The sequence below is a fragment of the Ambystoma mexicanum genome, chromosome 1q (genome assembly GCF_040938575.1).
Source record: "Ambystoma mexicanum isolate Mex_15411 chromosome 1q, UKY_AmexF1_1, whole genome shotgun sequence".
NCBI classification, from domain to species: Eukaryota; Metazoa; Chordata; class Amphibia; order Caudata; family Ambystomatidae; genus Ambystoma; species Ambystoma mexicanum.
The window spans coordinates 334,650,105-334,677,798 of NC_090922.1; the positions used below are offsets into that span (position 1 = coordinate 334,650,105).

Here is a 27,694-nt window from a genome sequence, read left to right on the forward strand (position 1 = left end):
GATGCTATGTAACACCTCCGGCACCCTATTGTAAGATCGTGTGTGCTGGGTCTAGAAAGTTACACGTGTAAATAAAGTAAATTTCCCGTTACTGCTCTTAGAAACAGTAGTTTATCCAAGAGAAGGTATTTAAACCTTGGGCAAATTTGAAAGACTCCCTGTGCCACTGCACTGAAGGTGCTGTGTGACACAATGTAACAGATGTTGCCTATGGAGTCTGTCAGACTCCACAACCAAAAGAAACAGAGTTCAAAATCACATTAAAATACATGAGAGAGTGGGAAAAGGGTCTTGCTCTCTCCAGGTTAAAAATTCAAGTCCTCAAAATCCAGCAAAGTTGCTGGGGGTCTCTAAGGTAGAGAGGAATTAGAACATTTCTGCAAATTCTCCCTAACAGCTCCCAATGTGGAGAGCAACATTAAGCATGCATGTTCCATGAATCATACAAAGCAACTCGTTTTCTACGTGATAACCTCCTAGAGAATGCACGAAGAAAGAGCCAACATTGGGTGGAGGGCAAAATACCCCTCTCTGCATTGGCCAACCTCTCATCTGGCCTCCCTAACTCGCACAAGTATTAGGACCTCAAAAGATCTGCTGCTTTTAAAGGTACTACTTCTGCCTGGAAGTCTCCTTTCATGCTGGCTGTGTCGGGCAATCCTATGAGGTGGGGGCTGGAGGTGGCCTGAGTGCACTGCTTACCAAAGGAGCTTCCCTCTGTAATCTTCTCCATCTTTGGCTCAGCAGCCCACACTTACTGAGTGGAGAGCCCCAGCATATAATAAAAATAAGAACAAATGTATTTCGTATAGAGCACTACACACCCCAAGTTCTCAGAATGCTGAAGTAACAGAAGACATTATTATCCCACATAGTGATACTCCATGCCTTTGTGCTGGCAGGCCTACTCCTCACTTGTCCTGTGAAAACTGAGGATTGGCAGTGGCCTTTGCTTTGCTTTGCTATGTTATCAGGAGCATAGGCAAAACACGACTTGCACAGCACTAGGTGGTGGCAGCCTCCTATGGGACAGTCAGTAGGACTGGGTAGACTCTTTGGTCTTTCCTATGTACTTGAGACCATAGGCCTTCTGTTTAGAAACCGTCTTTCTCGCTACTGTTTCGTTTGAGGGGGGGGGGGGGATTGGCCATAAATTAGATTATCCCTCAAATGTTTAATATGATGGCTATTATAATCGAGCAACAAGTTTTTCTCTGTGGTTTTATGGAATGGTTTTACCAAAACACCGCCATTGTTATGGTAGACAGTAATGTCCAAAATGTTGATGAGTTACAGTAAACTTAAGGTGCTGTTTGTGGACATTCAGCCAATCAAAGAAGGAATTAGCTGCCTCTTTAACATTTGAGGGATAATCTACCTTATGGCCAATTTCTCTGCCTCAAACGAAACAGTAGCGAGAAAGACGCCTTTGAAACAGAAGCCACCGTATTATCTTCCAAACTTCGAGACCGTGCCTATCCTAAAGACTGTTTAGAAAACCAGCCAAAAGGGCATTTAATAATAACCGAGAAGCCCGGGAGACGAAACCTCAGAAGATACTAAACAACTGTTTGTGTGTCTACATTTTCGAATCACAGTTTGGAAATTCGAAATATCATGAAGAAACACCGGAAAGTGTTTGAGCACAGCAGTGGCCTTTCTGACCAGCTTCTTTTTACCTATAAAAAAGCATTTCAATAGGCAACTGTGTGATCAAAAGCAAATTGCTCATCCTAAAGTGCCCACTATCGCCTGGGGGTTAGATCCCATATTGGGACATCATCCCTGTGGAGAATGTGGGGCCTGCAATTTAACTACTAAATTAGTAAGTGTAGATATTGGCCTAGCGAGGCCCTGTAAACATCCTTTCTCAAATTGCAACACAGATCATGTTATCTACTTAATTACGTGTCTCTGTGGTCTCAAGTACATAGGAATGACCAATCGTAAAATCAAAACCAGAATGTTTGAGCACAGGAGCTGTCTCAAAAACAAAAATCGTACAGGCCCCCATATTCAAGCATTTTATGGCTTTGAATCATGGTTGGGAAGATTTCAAATGGATAGTGCTGCAGACAATTAAATGACTGATTCTCAAAAATAAGGAAGAAAAACTCTTTAGACAAGAACAAAAGTAAATCTTCCTCACAATAAATTACCGGACTGGCCTCAAGCTATTGAATGGCACTAAATCAAGTAACAATTTTCATAGCTAGACTTGAGTGATAACTATTTTAGTGCTAGAGGGCATGCCTTTTACTTTTTACTTCTTGAAAATAGCTATTGACACATGTTTTGCTTTTTGGTACCTACATCCCATGGCACACACATTTGTACCGAATCCACTTGATGAGAGTTGTATTATGCTCCACAAATGTTTCAGTGCGTCATGAGTGGCTATTCTTCAATCAATTTATACCCAAATATCTTTGATCAGGATTTACGACACAACTCTAAATATTACAGCAGAGTGGTAGGATGCGATAGGATAGTTAGAGGGGCGATAGCAACTGCTCCCTCATCAGAAGTCTCTCTAACTCAGAGAGAGAGAGACACAAAATGACATACCTATGTGCTTACTGATTGTGTTGGTAGCGAATACCTCAATTGGGCTGAGCCGGAACATAACAGCCAAGGACTAGTGGCTGATTTGACTTAACCCAAGGTGTTCCAGCACAGACCTATTGCTATTCAGGATATTTTCCCATTAACGTTTTTCCATTTCAATAGGAAAGGATCCATTGTGATCCTAGAGTAGTTTAGTCGCACAAGTCTTAAGCACGCTTTCGTTCACATTTAGTTTTATTTAACTTAATATTCATAACTTTATCAACAATACAATATACTCCAATGCACCATCCTCATCTAGAGATAGCTGGATATTTAATACCCGTTATTTACAACCAGGTGCAACATATCTTTTACTCTTTTAAGATGGTTTTTCGTGTGACTCGTGCATTATCAAGAAACTAGTAGCTTGCCTAGCAACATAAGCTTCTCTTAGAGTTTCGGTGAGGACGCAGAGCAAATTGCGAGCGCAATTCACCTCTGCAGCAATGTAAGCTGCTTGGGCACTCTGGATAGATATAACGGGCATACTATCTTCACCATGGCCCAGCCCGGGTCTAAGATGGAAGTGAGTGCATTTATTTATACGTTTTAGACCGTTTGTTCAAATGGAGCAATAGTATCCAATCTACCTATATGCGAAAATATGATCCGCCACTGGCTATCCTTAAGCCTCTGAGCTGTCTGGTAAGACTTTAGCATTCTTACCTATACTGTTAACTTTCATAAACACCATATGTAAGCTCCCAGATTAATTATGAATGTGCCATTGTAGCGGAACGGCAGCATTATATACTGCAACAGTGCTAGACCAAGACAGGTCTCCAAGCATCAGCAATGCCAATCAAGCGCAGTCACACTTTCCACTTCTGTGAGTTGTCCGTGACCAGTGGTAAGTCATTTACAGTCACACTCATTCTAAGCTTTTATTAGTCACCATGGTTTAAGAGCGCATATGAGTTATTTCCTTATTATTTAGTGGAGCAGCTCTACTGTAACAGTGTTGGCACTAGATGAACATGACGTGCCTCCAAACACGCACTAAGAAGCAGTGTGGTTTCTTCACTGTCCACTTAGGGTGAGCCATTATGACACTTATAAATTAGGATTTATGATCTTAACGCTATTTGAATTAAAATCTCATTTAATTTTGATTGTAGCATCTTGCTCACCGCCTACTCGCCAAACATCCACAATAAAGGTGTCGCCCGGGCCATAAGATTATCACAATAGAGGACAATCCAGACCTGGGTAATTACTACCAGGTTAGTTGCTAATTTCAGTCCTAGCCACAAACGTATTTGTCGGTTTCTATTGCATTATTATTTAGGAAGTCTTTCTCGAGTTCTCAAACACTATCCTTCACTGTGTTCACAGATGCACATCCATTTATCGGATTTAGCAGATACCCTTTGACGAGGAGGAGAACTCCACCTCGTCAACCCTGAGGTATTACTTATCTGTCCCACCCCTGGGTCCATTTAAGAGGGCCATTTTTACCCCTCTGTCTGGATGAATAGTAGCACTAATGACTACCCTTTGGATGTTTTTGTGTTGGCATCTAAGTGTAAAAATCCAGATTTTGACAAGATGCAAGCTTTGTATGAAAATTGATGGGGGTTGTCAATATTGAAACCCCTAAAATATTTGTGACCCATATCACCAGCTCCTGAACAAGGTTCAACGATTGATAGGATTTGAGAACTGAAACATGTCGAGCATTAGTCACTGAAATACCTCAATGGCATATGTATAAACCTTTTAGGTATTACATTTGAGAAACTCCTTTGGTGATCGGATTTTCGTTTACAGATCCTATCTAACGGTCAGTTTATATTTAGTCAGACAGGAGTCACTACAGCACTTTAACTAAATTTATTTATTTTATTTCTTGTTTCGTGCCACATGTGTATGGGCCTCGGGTGCACGCTCAACACAGACAAGACAAACAAAAGCTAGAATTGGGAATACAGGGGAGCTCAGAGAGCCTTAACACGCTTAACCTGGTTTCAGGTTACACAAATACGTTTTTATTGCACCCTTGAAGGCTGACAGAGAGTTAACGTCTCTAATTGTTAATGCGAGTGCATTCCATTCTTTGGGGGCCTGACCAGAAAAGCTGCTACCTCCAAACGTAGCCATCCTGAACCAGGGTTGTTTACATTTGCGGTTATTGCTAGAGCAAAGGGGTCGAGAAGGATGATCGACAATCAGAGATGTGAAGAAGCAATGTAGGTCCCAGCACTTATAAGCTAGTGGTAAGATCTTATGGGAGATCCTGTTTTTTGGTAGGCAACCAGTGCAGTGCCCTTCTAGAATGAGTAATGTGGTCCTGTCTATGCAGCCCAAAAACAGCGCGTAGTGCACTATTCTGGATAGTCTGCAGGTTCTGAAGATTAGCCTGTGTTGCCCCAGTTAGGAGGCTATTGTAGTTGTCCAGTCTCAAGTTCACTAAAGCTGTGTCCAGAATGAATCTGTTGCTGAGCGAGATATACGGCCTGATTTGGTTAAGAAGCCTAACCAGATAGCCACAAGATGAACTGGTATGTGATACATGGGTCTTCATGCTCAGTTCTGCGTCTAGATGGACACCCAGAGTTTTGTTTGTTAATATGACTATTGGTGATGTTAGAGCTTTTGTAGGACACATCAAGTTTCTTAAGTCGTTGCCCAGCAGCCCCAATAAGAAACTCTGGCTTATTGTCCTTAAGTGCCAGAGAATTGGAGATCATCCAGGACTGTATTGCAGCGTAAACAACGTTCAGAGCCTCATAATTTCCTGATAACCCAAATACCCACCTGCGTTTCATCCTCATAGTTGGTATACCGGACACCCAGATGGTCAAATGAATCAAGGAATGGCTTTATGTAAATGTTGAAGAGAGATGGCGAGATACAAGATACTTGAGGAACTCCAGCGTTGATGCAGTTAGGGGAGGAATCAACATTTTCCACTGCTACTCTTGACATACAAGGACCAAGAAAGGAGGCAATCCAATCTGATGCCTTGTTGGAAGAACCCACCAGGCCCTTCAACCTGTCGACAAGATTTGTCTGGTCGACCAAGTTCAATGCTGTGGAGAGATCTAAAAGCATCAACATTGACTGGTGCCTTTTCTCTACTAAACTAGTCAGGGTGGTTTTAAGTTCCAAAAAGGCTGTTTCTGTCCCATGCCGTGCTCTAAATCCAGATTGGTGTGTGCCCAAGATGTTTTTTTTCTAGAAAGTCCTGGAATTGATGGTAGGCCACTTCATCCAAGATCTTGAGCAGGAATGGGACATTGGTTATCGGGCGATAGTTCTGTATTTATATTATTATTTACATTTGTGGTAACATTTTTGCTATAATTTTTGAATTGTCTTTGTGATTTTGTATATATGATTATGTGTGTTAATTGTGATAACCACCAACCGTTTATTTTTATATTTATTGATAAAAATGTGCTTTATTCATAAAAACATGTCATTGTTTGTCAACTGTTTCTCCGAAGATATATACCATTCTTTAACTTTGGATTTTTATCTCTGCGCATACCAACCATCTCCTGATCTCACATATGTTTTGTTGTTACTGTTGATGAACCGCACCACTCAACAGGCACATGTGGTGCCTTCCTCATGATTTTAAATACTTATCAGTAGCATTTTACTCAACATCTTAGCTAGGACAGGTTTGTGGGACAAGACCCCTGTGAAGGCATCATGAAGCAAGACACAGACAACAGATACAAAGTTAAAATAAAATAGTTTATTAACTTAAATAGCATGATGGTTGAAGGCCTCGCCTGCTCTATGTTGAGGTGGGATTTCCCTACCTAAAGAAACTAAGGATAGTCTTAGTCAGGAATAACATAAGTCTGTGTGTCCAAAACCTATACTTGCACCCACAAATAAAGCTAAACAATGTGTAGGGATGTCAGCACCAAAATAAATAGTGTACCAAATAAAGTTCTGAGCCTCTTCCAGCTCTGAGCGTACTTTCAGGCTCCCCTTCCCCAAGTTCACAACAGTTCCACAAAGTCTCAAAAAATAATTTGGCATTCCCTTTTTGCCCCAAGTGTGCCCCGGTTTGAGTGATCCCATTTCCTCGCTCAATGGTCTCCGGCGTCTCCTCTGGGCGGCTGTCACCTACTTCTCGGTTCCACGTACATTTCTTTGGTCTCTCTCTTTCTCCCTCTCTCTCTCTCTGTCTCTCTCGCTCCCCCACTCGAGTCCTGTGGACGCTGCTGGTGACTTAAAACAACTGGATCTCTTCTCCAGGCTGCGGCTTCTGATGCAGGCACTGACCTGCAAGGCTCCCAATACTTTAGCCTTCGCACTGCCCCATCTGGGCCCGGGGCAACAGTTGCTTTCGGTTCGGTGTCCTGTTTCCCGACAGGTCCACCCTCGGCTGCCTTATATTCTGCTGGATTTTCCTGTCTGCAGGCTTCCGTGCTAGTCTCCCTGTGTTCTCTCCGACTCCAACCTTTATGCACCTGCAACTGTTTAATAGGTGGCAGATGTGAGTCATTAGGATCAATTGACTGACCACAATTAGTGCAGTATTCTGGGCATGTGTTACACTTCTACCAGTCAATAGGTCTCTTCCTTGTCTCAGTACTAGATTGGTGAAAGGACCTATTACTGTGTATTACTCCTTGTCACCCCTTCTTCATCCCAGTACTATAGTGAAATGAATGAGAGGAATTGAGGGAGTGGGTTTACAATATCTTATAGAGGCAACGGTAGGGTGATGTTGGTTCTCAATTGGAAAGGGGGTATACACATATGGGCCACCTGAAATATGTGGAAATGGGGAAGGTTGATAATACCCTACAGAAGTAGATCGAGAGCAGTGGGTATTCTGATAACCTCTTCATTTTACCTGGGGTTTTAAATGTGGGGACATTCTGTAATGAGGTGTTCTTGTTGGTGTTTTCGTCTTAGTTTCTTGATACTTGGGTTTGATTTGAAATGAAGAACTGAAGTGGGTTTGACAGTCCTGTTAAGGCTTCATGGACTGAGGGTTCATTATAGAAGTGAAACAAGGAGTACCATGTGTGAGAAACCAAATGCTGTCTCACATACTAGTCCCTAGGGAGCTCTCTCTCCTATGGCTAGGGCACGGCCATCGGCATTGGATCCAGACTCTGGTGGGCCAGTGTGTGAGGATCACCTTGATGAGGGATCTTCGGGGAGTGGGGGGGACCGCTGGTTGGATGCGATATTCCCCCTTTCCTGTACCCATGACCCCTCCTATTTCATTGGATTCTCTGATATCCCAACTCCCCCTACCACCCTCCCATCTACACAAACACTGGGCCGAGGAAGAGGGTGACTGAGAGAAATAAGACTAACCCTTACATATCTCATTGGAAATGTCCCACTAACTGGCTCAGGCAAAGTCAAGCACTTGACTTTAATCTCATACACATGATATCCATTAGCTCTCCCCACACAGAAAATGGTCAGAACATAGAGACACACTCTGAGAAAGGTGGAACACAAGAAGCAGCAGCATTTCCGGGGTTAAGGTGAACCTACTGGAGCAGAGCGACCGATTGAGGGACAAGAGCCAAGCGTAAAGGAACCCAGCAGTTCCCTGCAGGAGGTCGTTGCCTCCAAAAATCCTTAAGAGATACTTGGAGAAGACCAAATCCCAGACAAGAAGGCTTCATTGTGTTTCAAAGGCGCCCTCGAAAAACCCAGTGAATGACAGAGTTGGGGGGATGCAAGACCAGGCCTGTATTATTAACCTTGACTCGTGAATAAAAAATGACAGACATGAAAGGAATGCACACAGCAAGTGAGTTGGCGAGCGAGATGAATGAAGTGTGTGTTAAGGAAAGATTGAAGTCGCAAAAATATATCTAACATTTGAAGGTTGCATGCGTGTTGATGAGATGCAAAGAAAGGCAGACATGTGGTGAACTTTAAAATTACTGATAACTGTGAAGCCCATGATACAGAGCAGCGGAGTGTTCAGGCGAAAAAAAGTAGGCCACTCGAAAGTCTCAGTGAACGGTGAAATGTTTTTGTTATAAAGCCACAAAGTGAATGAAGTTTAAAAAAGAGTGATGATCAAGATTGGCCCCGGCAAAAGGGGAAGTGGAAAGTGAATATTGAACTCTTGTGCTTATGATATTGAACTACATAGACAAATAAACAGTTCGGCAAATAACACAAGTGTGCAAGTTGAAGGGAAAGTCAAAGTGGCCCTGCAAAGGTCTATAGTAAAAGCCTCACACATTTGAAAGTCTTCGACATCAGGAAAAGGTCAGAGCCAGACTGAGGGAGACCAGAAATGTGACAGGTTAGGGGAAGGGCACCCCTCTAACAAACGTGAACATTTTGTTTTTGCTTTGAGAGGTCTGAGCCAATCGAGGGAGACCTGTGTGAACTTTTGGTTGAACTGTGAACCCTTTTGTTGAACTGTGAAAGAACTTTTGGAACGCTGGAAAAGTGACTTTAACGTGGTAGGCCAGGTGGGTTTCGATTTTCGTTTTGAACTGCTTTGTTTTGAGAACCTGAGCCAGAGTGTCATCGGGTCTACGGGAACCGCCTTACTCTGTGCTGTCCAACGTGGGGAGGAGAGACGACTCAGCCACTTTTATTCTTTATATTATAACACTGATTTTCCTTTGCATACATATTCCCCTTTGCATACTTTTTGTTTGAGACACGGCAGGCATTAGGTTTTGTTAGTATAGGCCATTTCGATTTGACAGAGACTGACTAGGATTGTGTTTTCTTTATTATTTGATGGTAGAGACTACTAAAACTTTAGCTATAGGGCAAAGTAGGAGTTTTTCCAACCCTGAGAATTAAATAAAGGTTTTACAAATTGTATTTTTTGTGTTAGTGTCATACTTGTGATACCATGCCTCTCTTACATATGATGTCAGTAGTGGGATGCGACTCAATTGAGACAAAATGGGGGACCCTAAAATTCGAGAAACCTAGCCACAGAGACTCAGACCCCTGTACCGCCACAAAAGAATCCATAGGCTTTGATATTTGTAGCAGCAGAAATGCCACTATCCCTTCTGGGAAAAGAGGGATTATTCTCCCAGACTTTGTTCTAATACCCCCTGCAGGTTGTCATATTATACGATTGCCCCCAAAATCTGGAAATTTGGTCCAGATGTCCTAGCAGGCATTAAAGAACCAGACCTTCGCAAGACATACACATTCTCTTACAGAACCATGCCAAGATCCCGTTTGATGACAAAATTGCACAGGGAATTCTTGAGAAAGCTCTATTTCCCTGTTTTGAGGAAGAAATTGAACTATAGGTAACTGAGAACGGTAATTTAGGCTTTGTAAAGGCCGATGAGATATGTACCATACCATACATTGAATAAAGACCTACCATCCTTCCTCGACCTAGCCTTTACCCAGCAAAATGATATAGTACTCGTAGAGGCTTTCTTGCAAGTAATTTCTGAGGGAGAAGGACAAGAAAAGGGGAGCCTCATTTTCTTCCTGAAACCAGGATTACTATATAAAATGGAAACCTCTGCCTAACTGACTCTACCGCTCCCAGATTCATCAGAATATGTCTACTTGAACTTCACACAAGTGTGGCTGTCTAACTGTTTCTCCACGGCCGTTTACATTTCCAAATGCAAGTACGGTCTTCCCAATTCACATTTGGGCTTTTGATTATCCCTCCCTTCAAATGTGAATGTTTGAGGAAACTATGAAGCCATGTCTCTTCATAAAACCAATAAAGCAAATAAGGATGGATGGAAAATCTTGGTTTTCCTTTGAGAAGAACAATATTTCCTAATTGTCCCTGCTCTGCGCTGTTATAGAAGGGACTAACCACATGCAAACATGTATTTATCTTATCCTTAAAGGCAAAGCTCAGCCCAAATGTTGGTCCACATCTCCTATGCAAGCAAACTCTAGGCCTGTTTGGGACTTAATGGCTGGATCAGAGGTGCAGCTTCAGTTCCAAGACACTGTGCTTGGGACACGTGTCTGGGACTACCCCTTCCAGCAGGGCTCAGAGAGGCAAAGCTCCACCTCACTGATGAGGCCCAACAAGGCTGAGACACTTGTATCGGGTTGTTGTTGATACTCTTGTTCAAAAGAGGTTTGCCTGGCATATCGGTGCTGGACTGCCCTTGTGGGCGGGACAAAGACTGATATGCAAATGGTTATTCCTCCTTTGTGAAAAGTACAGTGAGCTAAAAGCAATGGCTGCGGACTCTCAAAGTGGGAAAAAACCACAGAACAGATTATCATGCCATGTTCTTTCTAGAGAGGGGCGCCTGATACCTTTTTTGTACTTCGCCATAAGAATGCAGTTACCTTTACTGACAAAAATTCGAGCTGTAACTGCACGCATAGGTGACTATGCTCTTGCACACCCTCTCCAGTTTATTTTTCAAGTGTACCTCTCCACCCATCCACATGCCATTTAGACATGGGTGCCTAGCAGGGACTTGGCCACCCCTCATACCTTTAAATGGCTATTATGCACAGAAGCATAATAGCATCTCCCAAGGGCAGCACCTCATCCATGTCCAGATACAGGTGTACTCCAGAGGTTAGTTAATGGACATCAAACCTAGGGCCCAAGGCCACCCCCTGATTATTGGTTGGCTGTTTTGGTGGGGTGTTTCTATAGCTTTTTTCCAGGGGCGATCTTACTGCCTCCCAACTCTATCCTCTAGCTACTGGCAATGTGCCTCTGCAATGATCTTGTTCCTTGGGGAACCTCATCTGTTACCCATCACCATGCTTTTCCTTAGTGTTTCTCACTTAGAGCTCATATGTTGACCTTGATTGTTTGCCACATGCTTTAGCTGTCTTATGTCGACCACACACGCCCGCCTGGCCTGCAGTTTATCTTTGGACCCTTCACTCTATATCACAGTTCTTGTAGGCTGTACCTTCGCTGTTGCACCTACACCCCTGGCTCTATCACCTCTGGACTTGTCAGCTTCTCTCCTAGCTGACTCACTGCTTCTGCTCCTCCTCCTGACATTTCACCTCCTCCTGCTCGCTTCCCACCTTCCCCTGATATCTCTTTTTCTTCTCTTTCTGGAACCTTTCCACCACCTACTGATGTTTCTTTATGTCTCCTCTCCCGACTCCCCCGCCCTCTCCAAGTCACCCTGTTCTCTCGTGCAAATCATCATCTCCTCTCTGCATATCACCTCCTCTCCTCCAGCCTCCTTCACACCGACCTCCTCATCAAATATACACTTTCCTCCCTAATGCTCCTTCTCCACACCTCTACTCTCACCAGACTACCACACCCTCATGCAAGCTATTCATGTTTCAACTTTCCAAGTGCAATATAGTTATAAGAGGTATGTAGTGATTGTCTGTATCAAAGGCAACAGAGCGATCAGGAAGAATGTGGGTGGAGGAGAGGTGGTTCTTCTGGATGTCTAAGGATTGACATGATGGTCACCTGTGTCTTGGGAAAATATATCTGCACATTGTAAAGAGTTTTTCTGCCAAATTAGCAGCCAGATTGAGGAATGCAATGGCTGGCGGACTAGCTTACTTCATCAATGTAAAGGCCCATGAACTCTTTCAGTGACTGATTTATCTCCAAGATTGGTCCTTGGAGTGAAAGTCCCCATGAGTTGAAAGAACATTTGAGCATTAATAAGGACATATTAAGGCATTTTTGTAGTCGTATGGGATTTACTTCTAGATGCTGTATGGGAGGAAAGGTCTTTTAGCCCCCCCCCCTCCACCCATCTCCCATGTGTGGCTTATGACTCGTCGACAGCCACCCATGCGTCTGGGCCCGGGATGCAAGATGGCTGCTGGCTGACGCATGAGACTGCACGGCTCACCTTGTATCATGATACAGACCCCATTTTTGTGATACACTTAGACTCCATTTTTAAATACACTAACTCCGGTCTCTGCGGAATAAACAGCCTGCAGAATTGCAGCTCTCCCCAATTTTGATTGCACACAGCGAGCCCGCACTTCCCCCCAGCCTGCTCCCCATGGCGGCTCCACTGAAGGCCTGTTCTCACGAGCAACTTGGCGCGAACAAGTAACAAAACAAACACTGTATCATTTGCCTTCCGCAGTACATCATTGCCCTGACGGTGACCGGAGCCCAAGTTGAGGTCTGTGAGAAAACAAAGCTGTCCCTATTAAACATGCCTTGACCCCTTGCAGACCCCCACACTCATGATATATGTTGTGCCTAATCCCCTACCCTGCTCCCCCCGTTTTTTTGAAGTGTTAAACCTGAAATGTTGAACTTGTGTGCCACCCAGTCTTACCCATGCTGCTAAGCCATTTGCAAGAAGGCTCAAAACTCGTAATGTTGATTGTTCGTATTAAAATGGGTGTTATAATTAAAAGGGACGACCCTTTCCCACCCCAGATAACTACATGCAAAGTTGTCCAACATATGTCTATTCAAACCTATTGTCACCGACCAAAGGTTATTGCTGCTACACAATATTCACAAGGCAATGTACAAAATCCCTATGCATGATATGATTTTAAGTGTTAACAACATATACCAGCCATTTAAAGTAACGCACCCCACCCGTTGGCAAATGAGATGTCGTTTGTAGTAATTGTTTTTTATTCTCAAGAATGTACATTAGTCCAAATATAGGGGTAACATTGTAATTTGTATGTACACACCAATCTCGGTCTGCCCCACGCCCTATGTTAGCTTTCCCCATGTGTCCCCGCAACGAAAATAAAGAACTGCGAATGATGTGATGTTAACGAAAGCTCTTCTATTGATTCTGTAAACACAGTACTTATTAACCACGAAGAAGTGTAAGATGAATAGTGCCCACGATATATCCATAGATTAATGCATATATGAAAACATACAATTGTACTGCCATGCCTCAGTTCTCCGTCTCTATAATGATGCGCCTGCTACGTGATAAATGTAGACCCGCGAGAAATTACAAGGCCATCTCACCCTCCTGCTAGCGAGCCGCGCATTCAACTCCCACCTTCCTCCCTCCAAGGCCTGGCTGAGGCTTAAAGGCCCCTGGTTCACTGATGTTAGAATAATACAGCTACACCTCCCCGCATTCCTGTTTAGTCCACACCAAGTATTCCCCTTCCCCCATGCCCCCTGACACCTGATACCACCATAAAATCATCCTGTACCGCCATGCGCTGGAACAACACAGCCCCGCAGCCCGCCGCCTTTTGAGGTGCCAGCCATGTGCCCCCCTGACCCAATGGTACCTCGGTCCACCCCACCCTCGACTGACCACGGAGGTAGTCATTCACCCTTGTACTAACATATCGTAAAGCTGTCTCTTTCTACATCTAACAAACCAAAGTGATGAAGGTATCCTAACCCGTGCCCCCTGAAAAGATACCTGGACTCATGATACTGGGTCCTTTGTACCAGCAATTTTATGATGAATTATTGAGGATGCCCAGAGTTATATACTGTTTCTCTCTGTCTCTTTCATGGTATTAGAATAATGAGTTGTAGGATTTATAGGTTAAACTGACACAGAAAGTAGTGATGAATGTGAATGCGTGGCCACAAGGGCAAAATGTTAGTGCATCAACAATGTATCTACATGGAAAGCTTGTGACCTGATACTCCACCCCGATGAGCCCAACTGACCCAAGCACCCAACGATGCCACCACGTGGATCTCCACCAATCATGGATTGCCGCCACTACATTGTACATAGTAGCTAGTCTTCACCACCCAATCCCCACGATTATGTGCCCCCTATAGCTTACCTAATCCATGACCTATTTCTGTAATAAATATGACTGTCTTTGCTATTGTCAGACAGAGCGCTCTCGGAGTTTGCAGAGTCCTTTGCATGCCCTATATTGATTTAGTATATGCGTAATTAGACTCCTTTAAGAGACTACTCTGTCAGGCGACACTTTTGGTAATTCAAGATTTGTTTTTTTGAGAGTTTCTAGTGTTGCTGGTCTGTCGCATCTAGTCTGAGTTAGGTGGTAGGAAGTCTATAAAACCACCTTGGAAATAGTAGAGTATTTATACACACTCATAGATCAAGAAATGCGGCAAGTTTTTTTGTGCCATAAGTTTGATTTTTAATATTGTGCCCTTAGTGATGACATTTCGGCTACTGAAAGCCTTTCTCAAATCAGGGCTAATTGTGCTTCGCAGCATTATGACATTTAAAATCCTTGTTGGTTTGTTTGAGTTCCTTTTTTAAGGGTCCAATCCCTCGAGTTCGAGCCCTCCGGCGTCTCTCGCGTTCGCGCTGCCGTAATACCCAGTCAGAGTCCCAGCAAGGACTTTAAAAACTTGGCGCATTTCTTGATCTGAGTGTGTTTAAATACTCCACTATATGGATTTAGATAATGCCTTTTACATCTCAACCGCACTTGGTCTTGGTCTCATTCCCTGCTGGGGTGTGTCCATTATTGACTCTCATTGTGGAGTTTGAAATGCCTTTTTTGGGGACGCTCACTTTCAATGGTGAACTCTGAAACATCCAGTTGAAATCTCCTTTTAAAATGGTTAAGTAGATAAATTGGTATTTTTGTGATACTGTCCTGATAGGTAATATGTTTTGATACATCCCCTGAGTGTTAAATCTTGTATTCCTTTTTTTAGTGGGGACAACTCATCTGTTCTGCACTATGGACATGCTGGAGCCCCAAACGACAAGACTATTGCGGATGGAGATTTGTGGTGAGTCCCTGTTATTCATAATGGGTGTCCCTCTGCAGTGAATATCAATGTCTTACTCTTTTACACAACATTGAAAAAGTAGTTTGTCATATAAAAAGTCTACTCTACTGTGTTTTCCTATTTCCACTGAGTTGACAGCAAGCAAAAACAAAGTGCTTAATACACTGTTCAGTGCAAAACCTCTGGGGTATTATTGGGCCTTTTTTGAAACTCTTTGCGATAGCCAAGCTGGTATACACAGAGGTTGCTGTCTGCTTCATTTTGCATTAGGACAACAGGCTCATGGCAAGACCAGCTCTAAGATGCATCTTGTAATAGAAAGTGTGTAAATATTGTACTGAAGGTGGTGTTACCAGTACACACTAGTCAAAACCACAGAAACACACTGGCAATCTGCCCTAAGTATCTGCAAGGGCCGTGTTGCTTCACACGGCACACAAAATTAGTTACACCAGATTTATAAGCCAGCCACTTGGCCTTGTCTGAATAACAAATGTCACTGGGACTTCTCCCAGTACGATGCACACGTTAGCGTCGAAAGTTGTGGAGACTTCTCCCACAACGTTGCATGCACTGGCAGTCTAGCTATAGTTAAACAGGTTGTTTTCTCTTGTCTATTTGCTTGCTCATAACAGAGTATGAAGAGAAATGCACTTATCTTGCCAGAGGCGCAGGGCCTGCAGTATTCTCAGGTGGGGGGTGGCCCCACGGGTCGCAGCCTGCAGGAGCCCACAGCCGATGCGTCCGCTCCGGTCCATGTCCTTTAGCGCAAGCGGGGATCCGTGCGACACCGCACGCATGCGCAGACCGTCGGGCGTTGTCCCGTGTAGTTCTTCTGCTCACGAGCGCGCGGATATGCTGGGATTTGTAGTTCTTGCTGCCGGATAGCGGTTTCTGCTATCTTCAACCTGTTTCCTGCAATATGGATATAACAGTGTCCTATAATACAATAGTTTACGCCTGCACTGGCCCTTACAGGACCCAAACCCCACACTGGTTACAGCTGTGGCAGTGGTGGCTCTGACAAAGAGAATCATTGGTGTGGCAGTTCTTTACCACTGTTGGCAATGTACCAAAGGCTAAAGCTACTAAAGTGAAATGGACGGACTACAAGTCGTGGATTCCCTGGACAGTACTCCTTCGGTACCACATCCATGCACCGCCACACCCAATACACCCACTGCAATGCTCTCAGAAAGGCTGTTTTTCTTAGCAAGTAGTAGGCTGTCTTCCTCCATCTCATCTTCCTCAGCCAATACTGTAACCACACAGGCTACTTCTGTGGGACACAGAATCCCACCAGCTACCTTGCAAGCAATAACAGAGGCTGTTGATCCATACCTTTCGAAGACAACAGTCTTCTGTATACACTGCAAAACACCACTCTGCTGGGGGGGAGCAATTTCGAATTGCTTTTGAAGCTGTAATCAAGGCGCATGAGAAACACTGACCCCGACCTTAGATGTAACACACGTGCAACATCTTCCCCTGTCCACCTGGCCCTCAATTTTACTGCTTGGTGCCTCTTCCCTCATTTCCCTCTCTTACAAAAAAAAGTTATCAAAAAAGAACAAAAAAAGGAACAGCCTTTCACAGTTAAAAAATAGAGCTAAAAATAAAGTATAGACTCCATCTACTTTACATTTCTCAGTAAAGTAAATAGACTCAATAATATTTTCCAACATTTCCATTAGCATTTTGTGTTAAGCTAATCGGAATAATGTGGCGTTCATCCCCTGTTCCAGAGACTGGAATAGGGGATAACGGCCAGCCAGCCCTAGCTATCGGCCCAAGCGAAGCGAGGGCGGATAACGAAAGCTCCGGACCGTTATCCCCCCTGGAATGAGTGATAAAGGCCATTAGCACAACAGAGCAAAAGCGGCAACCCGGGGTGCTAAAAAAAGAAGACCCTCTTCCCTTTCCATAACCTGTAGAAGGCAAACAGAGAACCCCATGACCATATTACAAGTGCATTTTTTGTTCCCTTTCAAACCTATCCCAATTTTGAAAAACTTTACCACATAGCCGGTCCCTGGTGAACATGGCCACTTCATCCCTATTGTTCGTCCCTCGTGGTGATGGCCAGTAGCCAGATTGTCCGGGTCTTGACCTTATGCCATGACCCGGACAATCTGCCCATGGCCACAGGCTATACCTCAGTTACCAAAGGTATAATCACTATTTTTTGTACCTACATTCTCACACTTGTCCAAAAAAAAGTCACATTTGCAAAACCATGCTTTCAAGACCTTGCCAATGCTCCTTACACAAGTTTGCTGGAAATCCCCATATGTTTTATTTTTTTCAAGTGTCAAAATGTATGTACATACAATAGTCCTATAACTTAGCCCCCACTTGACAAAATCCATTCAGACTTTGCACAAACATACAAGGTTGGGTCTCTAATTTTTCTGAAAACATTAGTCCACAGTCATCAAACAGCAACAAAGTTATAACCATCTAAAAATGTTGAGACCCTCCTCTAATTATGCCCCGTCTTGACATAATCCAACCAAACTTTGCAAAAAAAATGTATATCTAGATCTAAAATATTTTTGCAAATGTTTGTGCAGATTCATCAAATGGCACCACATTTAGAAGCCTTTACAATATTTTGGGACCCCCCAGCCCCTTATTATGTTCCCTCTTGACAAAACAGCACCACACTTTTCCAAACCTTTCATATTCAGGTCTAGAATCACATTCCAAAATTTCATGCGGTTTCATTGAGTGGCGCCAAAGTTATAAGCCATCCAAAAACTGCTTTTCACCAACTCTCTAATGAACAAATAAGCATAGATGCCCCCGAACATTTAATAAGTTAGCAAACATACAGGACTGTCCCAGACTGTTGGCGGACATCGGAGAAGAAAAACGCCAGTTTTGGGGCTGTTTAAGGCCAGATTCCATCCCATCATCACCCGTCACCTCCCCAGAGATTGTTTCATTAGTTTGACAAGTGCAATATTGTGTTTTTAATATGTTTTTACTGCGATGTTTGCGGATAACGGGCGCTGCACTTCCAAAAATCTGATGCATCTCATGTTTATTGCCCAATCAGCCGGTGCGCCCGATGTCCACAGACATAACATCGTCCTCTGGGCCAATCGTAGGCCAGTCCGCGGACCGACTAGGGAAGTGAGTCTGCAGACCGGACCCAGATATCACTAATTTAGTTTTACATAATTTTTAGTCATTTTTAAAAAAGCTACTGGGCGGATTTACATCAAATTTACAAAAGCACGCTTTTGGGACAAACCCGCTGCTCCTGCTGCAAATTTGGTGAAAATCTGTCCAGCGGTTTGGGCTGTAGACGTGAGCAAATGTTTTTTTTTCATTGCGTCTATGGGAAAAATAACACATTTTGGGAGCCCCCCTATAACTTTGCCTTTCACCTCCTCCCCCTCACCTTGACAAAACCACACCAAGCTTCACAGGATCAATCTGACGGACGGGGCTATATGCTTTTTATTTATTTATTTATTTTTTGGTTTTGGTTTATTCAATTAAAAAAACCTTTACAATTGATTTTCAACATTTTGCATGTAATACAAATTCTTTTAAAAAAATAGGAAGGACAACAAATTTGCCATACAGCTACTACATTCTTATATAATCCTAACAAAACATCATGTTTCTTAAAATTGAATATGGATCAATCCAGAAATACAAATCATTATTGAATTTACTACATATAAAACCCATTGAATAGCTTTAGTGCCTATATTACCTTCCAGAATCAACATCAAGGAAATAATAGGATACCAAGTAATATGTAACATCGAAAAAACACACAAAAAATGTGCACTGCTCCACAATGTCCAATTATACGCTTTGCTGTTCCTCGCCCAATTTTGCCGCTATGATTACAAGGAAGTCAATTCGTTTTAATACAACTTTTTGGCTAGATTCTTCCATGCAACGTTTCCAAAGGAATTCCCTAGCAATGTATGACTTGTTTGATAAATAACTCTCAAATATTCGAATTCGGGATTCCTCAAAAAATATACAAAAGATCACCAGATGTTTCAATGTTTCAGTCACATCATCTACCTCACAAAAACGACATGTTCCTGAACCCATAATTCCATGACATCTATACCAGTATTTAGTTCTTGAGTACGTTGGAAATTGATTTAATCTGAAACGCATATACGTTTTCCTTGCTACTGCAGATGGAAACTGAATTAGATATTTTAGCCTTGTGCCCCATTTACTCTGGAAAAGATTATACTCCTCAAAAGAAGAATAAGTCCCCATAACATCCAACATGCTGCACCAGTAAAATCTTTGGTATTTTTTCTTTCGACTATGTAGCCACATGCTCATGGATTCTGGAGTTTCGTTAATGGCATTTAAGATTTCCTTGAATTTTAATGTTAGTTTGTTTAGGCGACTCAAGCATCAGATCGCTTAAGTTTTATTCAACTCTACATATAGAGTATTTCGAAGGGATTGTGTCCTCCGATGTATTCCTTATCTTTGATAATTCGTCTCCAGCTTGCTGGCCTCGGAAATTTTTTCTCTGTAGAGGGTGCTGCGCGTGGACGTCCGCCGAGTCGATGTCGGCGCCGACGTCACCATGCCCATAAATAGCCACGCGCGGCGTCCGTTGCTCAGTTCCGTTTTTCCACGCTTCGTGGGGCCTCAGAATATCGTTGCTCAGTTCAGTCAGATAAACCTTCTAGATTTACTAGAAAATACCAACTCGTTCTCGATGGCTTCTTCATCGGAACCGACAACGCTGCGATCCGGCTTAAAAAAATGTCGAGATTGCAGTAAAAAAATGTCGATAACAGATCCACACAGGATCTGCTTGTGGTGCTTGGGAGCCGAGCACCATTGTTCGGAGTGTGAGGACTGCATGTCCATGACGGCGAAAGCCTTGAAGGAGCGCAAGGGGAAGCTCGAGAGAGGTAAGTCAGTCAAAACCTCCTAGAAAGTTTCTTCGGCTGAGTCGAGGCATTCGTCTCCTCGCCGTCGAAAGCATTCCCATTCTAGATCTCGAAGTAGCTCCCACCATTCCTCGAGATCGAGACACTCAAAGAAGAGACGTCGAAGATCCCCTTCCTCGTCATCTTCTGTTTCCCCAGAATGGGGCAGGAGACCCTTTTGTGGGCAAAACACAGCTCTCAGGCTGAGTGGGAGGAATTCATGAAGAAAATGCTAAGCGTCTTCGAGAAAGCGGCCTCGACCCCCTCGAAGACAGCTGAGGGTGATACCCCGGATGAAAAACCCAAAAAATCGAAACGCTGCAAGTCGCTGCATTCCACCCGAGAGCGCCACGGGCCATCGGGTAAGAAGGCACCGTCTTCGACGCCGTCGTCGAAGATCCCTTCGACGCATGGATCAGCGCCATCGACGCCGTTGTCGAAGGGTTCTTCGACGCATCGGTCGATCGACTCGACGCCATCGTCGACGCCGACATCGACGCCGATGAAGGAGAAAACCACGGCTACCTCACAGCCAACGGTGATACCAAGAGTCTCCGGCACGACGCTGAGACCGTCGCCGGCATCCTCGAGTAGGATTCCGATACTCTCGAGTTCTTCGAGGCCTCTTCCAGTTTCCTCGGCGCCTTCGAAGCCTGTCACATCGGCGTCAACGACATTGACGTTTTCTCGCCCAATAATGACGAGTTTTACACCATTTCCGAGGTCAGAGTACCCCGGATTATCTTCAATCTATGAAGAAGGGGAGGATTCTGACCAGGAAACCTTCGAGTTGCAGAGGACCACATTACCTGTTTCAGAGGATTTCACCTCTGAGGAAAGAAGGTTGAAAGACCTACAGAGTCATTACATGAGGCAAGTGGGCTGGACACTTCCCCAGAAGTGGATTTTGTTAAACCAGACCCAGGGGAACATGCCGAAACACCTTATAGAACCCTGATGGCAAGGATTATTGAATTTATGGGTTGGTCTGCGCCTTCACCTGTTTTTCAACAGGATGACCTGACAGACATATTAGACAAAGGTCCACAGGAGGATCCTGTGTTCCCCTTTCATGCAGCCTTAGAAAGAAAGATTTCATCTAATTGGGAAACTCCTGAAGTTATCCCTGCAGTCAATAAAAGATTATCAGCCAAGTATAGGGTAGCTGCGGCTAACTTAACAAAACACCCGACTCCGGAGAGCCTGGTGGTTCAAGCGGCAACGTCTTCAAGCAGCAGGTCCGCTTACCCTACTGTCCCACAGGATAGAGATGTCAAAAGGTACGATTCTATGGCAAAAAAAATCTTTTCTGCTTGTAGTATGGCGTTGAAGTCCATCAACGCCACCTGTATGCTCGCCAGGTTCAGTCGCACACTGGGAGTGTGCTTCATCAGCGGCTGACTGCATACCCGAAGGAGAGGAAAGGGAAGCCTTCCTTAACATTATTAAAGATGGCAAAAATGCCCTGTGCGAGTCACTTCAAACTGGCATCGATTCCGCTGACAGTATCAGCAGGGCCATGGCGGCAAGTACGACAATCCGCAGGCATGCGTGGTTGCGAAAGTCTGGCTTTGCTCCAGATGTACAGCCCAGACTTTTGAATATGCCCTTTGACAGCTCTTCTTTATTTGGTAAAAAGGCTGATGACAGTCTGGAAAAGCTGCAGACATCTAAAGCAGCGGCAAAATCGTTAGGAGCTGCAATCCGCCAAACTCCTTTTCGCCCCTCAGGAACCTCTGGGAGAGGAAAGTCCTTTCGCTATTATTCCGCATTCGGGAAAGGCAGAGGACAGACCGCTCAAAGAGGCCATAGGAGATCCAACCGAGGTGGACGGGTCAAAAGTACTAAAGCCGCAGCAGCAGCAGGTGCCTCTTTACCCTCGGCATCTGCATCAGCCGCCCCCAAACCACTCTGAGGTCTTTCCACACAAAACACCTGTAGGGGGCAGGTTGCCTCACCGTCTGACGGAATGGCAGGCTATAACATCAGATGCTTGGGCATTGGAGACAGTTGCCCAGGGTTACTGCCTACCCTTTCTACACATCCCTCAGAGTCATCCACTGGGGCACAGCTCTCTAAAAGTTCCAGATCCGCTCCTCTTGCAGGAAATTATAGACCAGCTAGAGAAAGGTGCCATAGAACCGGTACCTGTAGCGGACAAGAACAAGGGCTGGTACTCCCCCTACTTTCTCATACCAAAGAAGGACAGAGGACTGAGACCCATCCTGGACTTACGAGAATTGAACAAGTTCCTCAGGAAGGACAAGTTCAAGATGGTAACTCTCTCTCAGATCCTTCAGGCCCTCCAGCCCCAGGACTGGCTGGTATCTCTGGACCTTCAGGATGCTTATTTCCATGTGCCAATCCATCTCAAACACAGGAAATACCTGAGGTTCGCAATTGGCGACTCTCATTATCAATTTCGAGTTCTGCCATTTGGGCTGACCTCCGCCCCGAGGGTCTTCACCAAGCTAATGTCGATAGTGGCTGCGAGTCTAAGGAGGGAAGGGATCCACGTCAACCCCTACCTGGACAATTGGCTGATCAGGGCTGTATCTTCGGAACAAGCTCAGATCCAGCTAGATTATGTCTGCCACTTCCTTCACAAACTGGGCTTCTCCCTCAATTTAAAGAAGTCACAGATGATACCATCACAGAGACTACAGTTCATTGGAGCGGTCCTGGACACTTCCCTGGGAAAAGCCTCGGCACCAGAGGTGAGGGCTCAAGATATTCTGCAGATGGTCAACAAGTTCCAAAATGCCCAATGTCTCCCAGCCTTCGACTTTTTGAGGTTGCTAGGCCTCATGGCATCCTGCATCTTCCTTGTGCCAGAGGCTCGCCTGAGAATGAGATCTCTTCAGTGGGCACTAAGAACTCAGTGGTCGCAATTCTCAGGGAGAATGACAGATCTCCTCCAGATTCCGGACAAGGTAGCCCACAACCTTCTATGGTGGGCCTATCTAGAGAACATCTTGAAAGGAGAACTGTTTTGGCAACCATGGCCGGAGATAACAGTAGTCACAGACTCCTCACTCACGGGGTGGGGAGCCATGCCAACGACTTGACCATCAGCGGTCGTGGGTCTCCATCGGAGTCCAGACTACACATCAACCTATTAGAGCTGAGAGCGATCAGACTAGCGCTGAAAGCTTTCCTGCCATCAGTACAGGGGAGAAATGTCCTGATAATGACTAACAACACGGTGGCCATGCACTACCTCAACAAAAGAGGAGGCGTAGGGTCACTGCCACTGTGCAGAGAGGCAATGCAGCTCTGGTTTTGGGCAATTCAGGAAGGAATCGCTCGATTGGCAGTTCACCTAGCCGGAGAGAAGAAATTAACAGCGGGCGCTCTGAGCAGGCAGAGCACAGTCTCCCACAAGTGGGAGCTAGCTCAGGAAGTCCTTCAAGAGATCTTCGCCCTTTGGGGAACCCCTCAGGTGGATCTGTTCGCCACAAGCACCAACAGGAAGTGCGATCTGTTCTGTTCAAGGGAATTTCCCCCGAGAGGAGCTCTAGGAGACGCGTTCGTAGTGGACTGGGAGTTCCCACTCCTTTACCCGTTTCCACCAGTCCTTGTTATTCCTCAAATGATCAGGAGGTTGAGAAGATTACGGAAAACCATGATCCTAATTGCCCCGGACTGGGCCAGGAGAACATGGTACCCGGACCTTCTAGATATGTCCATCTGCCCTCCAATCCGTCTTCCACTCAAAGAGAATCTTCTCTCGCAGAAGGGAGGTCAGGTTCTCCATCCAGACATCAGAACCCTCAACCTTCACGCTTGGCTTCTGAAAGGGTGAGGTACAAGGATTGGGACCTCCCTGATGACGTCATGGAGGTGTTGCTTTCGGCCAGAAGGCCAGCAACAAAGTCTTTATACCGCTGCCGTTGGAACAAATTTTGCAGCTTGTGTAGAGAAGGGAATATCAAGCCTTTTTCATGTGGTACACCAACGGTGTTATCGTTTCTACTCTACTTGGCAAACTCAGGCCTTCAAGTTGGCACTGTAAAAGGCTATCTCGCAGCGCTTTCAATCTTCAAGCGCACTGCGGAGGAACCATCATATTCCAAACTACCTCTAGTAATACAATTTCTCAAGGGATTAACTAATGTTTTTTTTTTTTTTAAAGAATTTTATTGATTTTTCAATACACCCAACAATACAAACCAAACACGCAGTGCAATCCACAATTATCACATTAACATCCATTAGTCTTTATTCACTGCCCCCCTGTTCCCACCCTCCTTCACGAGCCTGTTTATCCTTCACATTCAGTATCTGCTACACACGGCAGGACGACATTTTCATCAGATTCCTCTGGATCTAACCTTGTTCCAAATAGACCAGATATCAGTGCTTTCCATGCCATCAGGGTACCCACTTCTTTCTCCCAAGACATGCTACTTGCCTCCTGCCACACCACCGTTTCAGCCTCTGCCCATTTCTGTAATTCTTTCCACCACACCTCCACCCGTGGCTTATGACACTTTTTCCATCCCATAGCTATCCTTCGCTTTGCAAGCACGTACGCCAAGTCTTTCAGTTTCTCCATATGCTTCCGTTTTCGCGGCCTAGGAAACCCTCCCAACAGGCAGGCCCAGGCCGTGTCTACGGCGAGCGTGACCCCTTTCCCTGCTAACCTTTGTGCAACTTCTCTCCAGAAACCCTCGATCACTGGGCACGCCCAAAACATGTGTGTCATATCAGCATTTTCCTCATCGCACTTAGGGCACGCCTGTCTCCCAGCATTCCTGAATTTAGATATTCTCAGCCGGGTCATATACGCTCTATGCATTACGTACAACTGTATTTGCTGCAATCTGGCATTCCTAGATACTTTCTTATGGTATCCCAGGGCCCACTCCCACATCCCATCCTCCATTTGGCCTCCCACCTCTGCTTCCCAATCCAATCTCAAATGTGTCAATTCCTTTCCAACCTTAGTCATTACCATCTCATACAATCTAGAAATCTCATGCCCCCCTTCAGTTGTGTCATATATCATCCCCATAATGGCGTCCGGTTCCTCCGCCAACGCTGTCTCAGGCCACGTTACCCGAATCCTCCGCACCAACCTGTGGTACGTAACATACTGGCCCCCATGTAGTCCCACCTCCTCTCCAAGTCCTGCAAACTCCTTAATGGTCCCCTCCTGCCATATATCTCCCAGCGTCACCAGCCCCACCGACTCCCAGTAGGTTCTGATGATCACCCTCAGTTGCTCGTCTCCTCCCGCCAAAGCAACCAGAGGTACCTCAGGGGAACACGGGAGCGGGTCCCCCATCATTATGCATGCTCGTCGCCACAGTTTCCACCCAAGCCTCATCATCCCCGGGCACTTCTTTATTTCTGACTCAGGCAACCAGATGATTTCTTTCAGATAAAACGGGGCACATTCCTGTCCAAACAATCTAAGTTCAGGGGTCACTTCATCGGAGAGCCATTTGGCCACAAACTGTAATTGACTCGCTATAAAGTAGGCCTCAAAATTCGGTAGCCTGACACCCCCTTTTTCATGAAAGTTCTGCAACTTCCAGAGTGCCACTCTATTCCGAGTACCATGCCACAGGAAGTCTCTACACATGCCATTTAGTTGAACAAAAAACCTCTTGGGAATCATATGTGGGATATTGCTAAAGTAATGTAGGAGCCTAGGCAGAACTACCATCTTGAGCATCTCTCCCCGCCCCATCATAGCTAGGGGCAATTTCTCCCAAAACCTCATACATTTGCGGATTTTCTCAACGGCCATCTCGGTGTTACACCTGTGTTCCTCCTCCGCTGTGTGACACACATCTATCCCAAGGTAACGGAAAGAGCCCACAGACCACGGCACCTGCAACACCGGCAACCCTTCCGCTGGAAGTCCCTTGTAACTGCCCAGTGGGAAAATGCTCGATTTTTGGGGGTTTACCGCTATACCGGACAACCTCGCATACCTATCCATCACCTCCAGAATATACTGAAGATTTTCTTCCGGGTATCTCAAGTATAATAACAAGTCATCCGCATACAGGGATATCAGGTGCCGTTCCCCCCCAACCTCAATGCCTATCGTGTCATATTGCTGCCTCAGGTATAGTGCCAGGGGCTCCAGGGCCAGAATGTACAACATCGGGGACCAGGGGCATCCCTGTCTAGTACCTCTGCTAAATTGCCATCTCTCAGATACCACCGTTCCTGTTCGCACCCTGGCTAGTGGCGCACTATACAGCATCTCCAGCCATCTAATGTACCCCGGTCCCATTCCATATTCTTCCAAAGCCGCCAACAGCCACGCCCATCTAACCGAGTCAAACGCTTTTACTGCGTCCAAAGACACAATTGCCATCTCCCCTTCATTGTCACAGCCCCATTCGATCACCCGATGGAGTCGCCTGTGGTTATGAATAATATTCCTATCCGGGACATAGCCCGTTTGGTCCGGGTGTATTAATTTGCTAATTACTTTCCGCATTCTGTTCGCCAGAACCGCCGTCAATATCTTGCTGTCCTGGTCAGCATCGACAACGGTCTGTACGATCCGCAGCTATGCCCAGGTTTATTAGGTTTAGGGAGCGGTATTATGATCGCTTCTCTGAGCGGCTCCAGCAACCAACCCACTTCAAACGCCTCATTGAGCATTTCCAACATCGGGGGGAGCACCTCCGCCCCGTATGCTTTATAGAATTCACTAGGCAATCCATCTGCTCCCGGGGTCTTACTAGTGGGTAACTGCCTAATGCCCTCCTCCAACTCCTCCAAAGTAATCGGTGCATCTAGTTCTTCTCTTTCTTCTGCGCTTATCTTGGGCAATTCTATGTCCTGCAGCGCTTCCAGCATCTCGTCCCTGCTGCCTCCCCCTCTATCCTCATATAGTTCTCTATAATAATCCGCAAATTGCCCGTTGATTCCCTCTTGGGTGTCTACCACCTCCCCATCTTCTCTGGTTATCGTCCTAATCGGGGGCCTAGGGGTTTCACTCTTATATAGCCACGCCAATAGACAACCCGTTTTATCTCCACCCGCATGTTGTCTCTCAACGTACTTTTTGTAATTAAGATTGCAGAGCCTTTCCCAGTATTCCGTGCACTGTTGCTGTAGCTTAAGCACCAGCTCGGCGTCTATGCTTTCACTCTTTAGTTCTCTTTCCAAGTCCCCTTCCACCCTCTGTAAAGCAGCCAGGACCCCATCCTGCAGGCCTTTCGATTTAGCGATGGCCACACCTCGCATCACCACCTTGAAGGCCTCCCACAGTGTCCCCGCAGAGTTAACGCTGCCTGTGTTCACCTCAAAGTAGCTAGTGATCTCGTCTCTTATATCCTCCCGAAAGACCGGATCTTTGAGCGCCTCCGCACGGAGGCGCCACGTCGGAATCCGCGCCCTAGGGCTGCTGTATTGCCACCCCAGAACCAGGGGCGAGTGATCCGACAGGACCCTTGCTTTACATTCTATGTGAACAATCTCTATCATTACATCTGATGTGGCAAAGGCGTAATCAAGTCTAGTGTGCAGTTGTTGTGGGGCCGAGTAGTGCGAATATTGCCTCTCAGGATGCATTGTTCTCCAC

The 27,694-nt window shown here is 45.3% G+C and overlaps 1 protein-coding gene across 1 annotated transcript in view; it reads left to right on the forward strand.

Moving 5' to 3' along the window:
• Window positions 1-27,694, forward strand: part of PEPD (peptidase D) — a 1,156,120-nt gene that overhangs the window by 884,250 nt on the left and 244,176 nt on the right. The window contains exon 11 of the mRNA XM_069639310.1: window positions 15,128-15,205. Within this exon, the coding sequence (XP_069495411.1) occupies window positions 15,128-15,205 (78 nt within the window). The remainder of the gene's footprint in view (window positions 1-15,127; window positions 15,206-27,694) is intronic.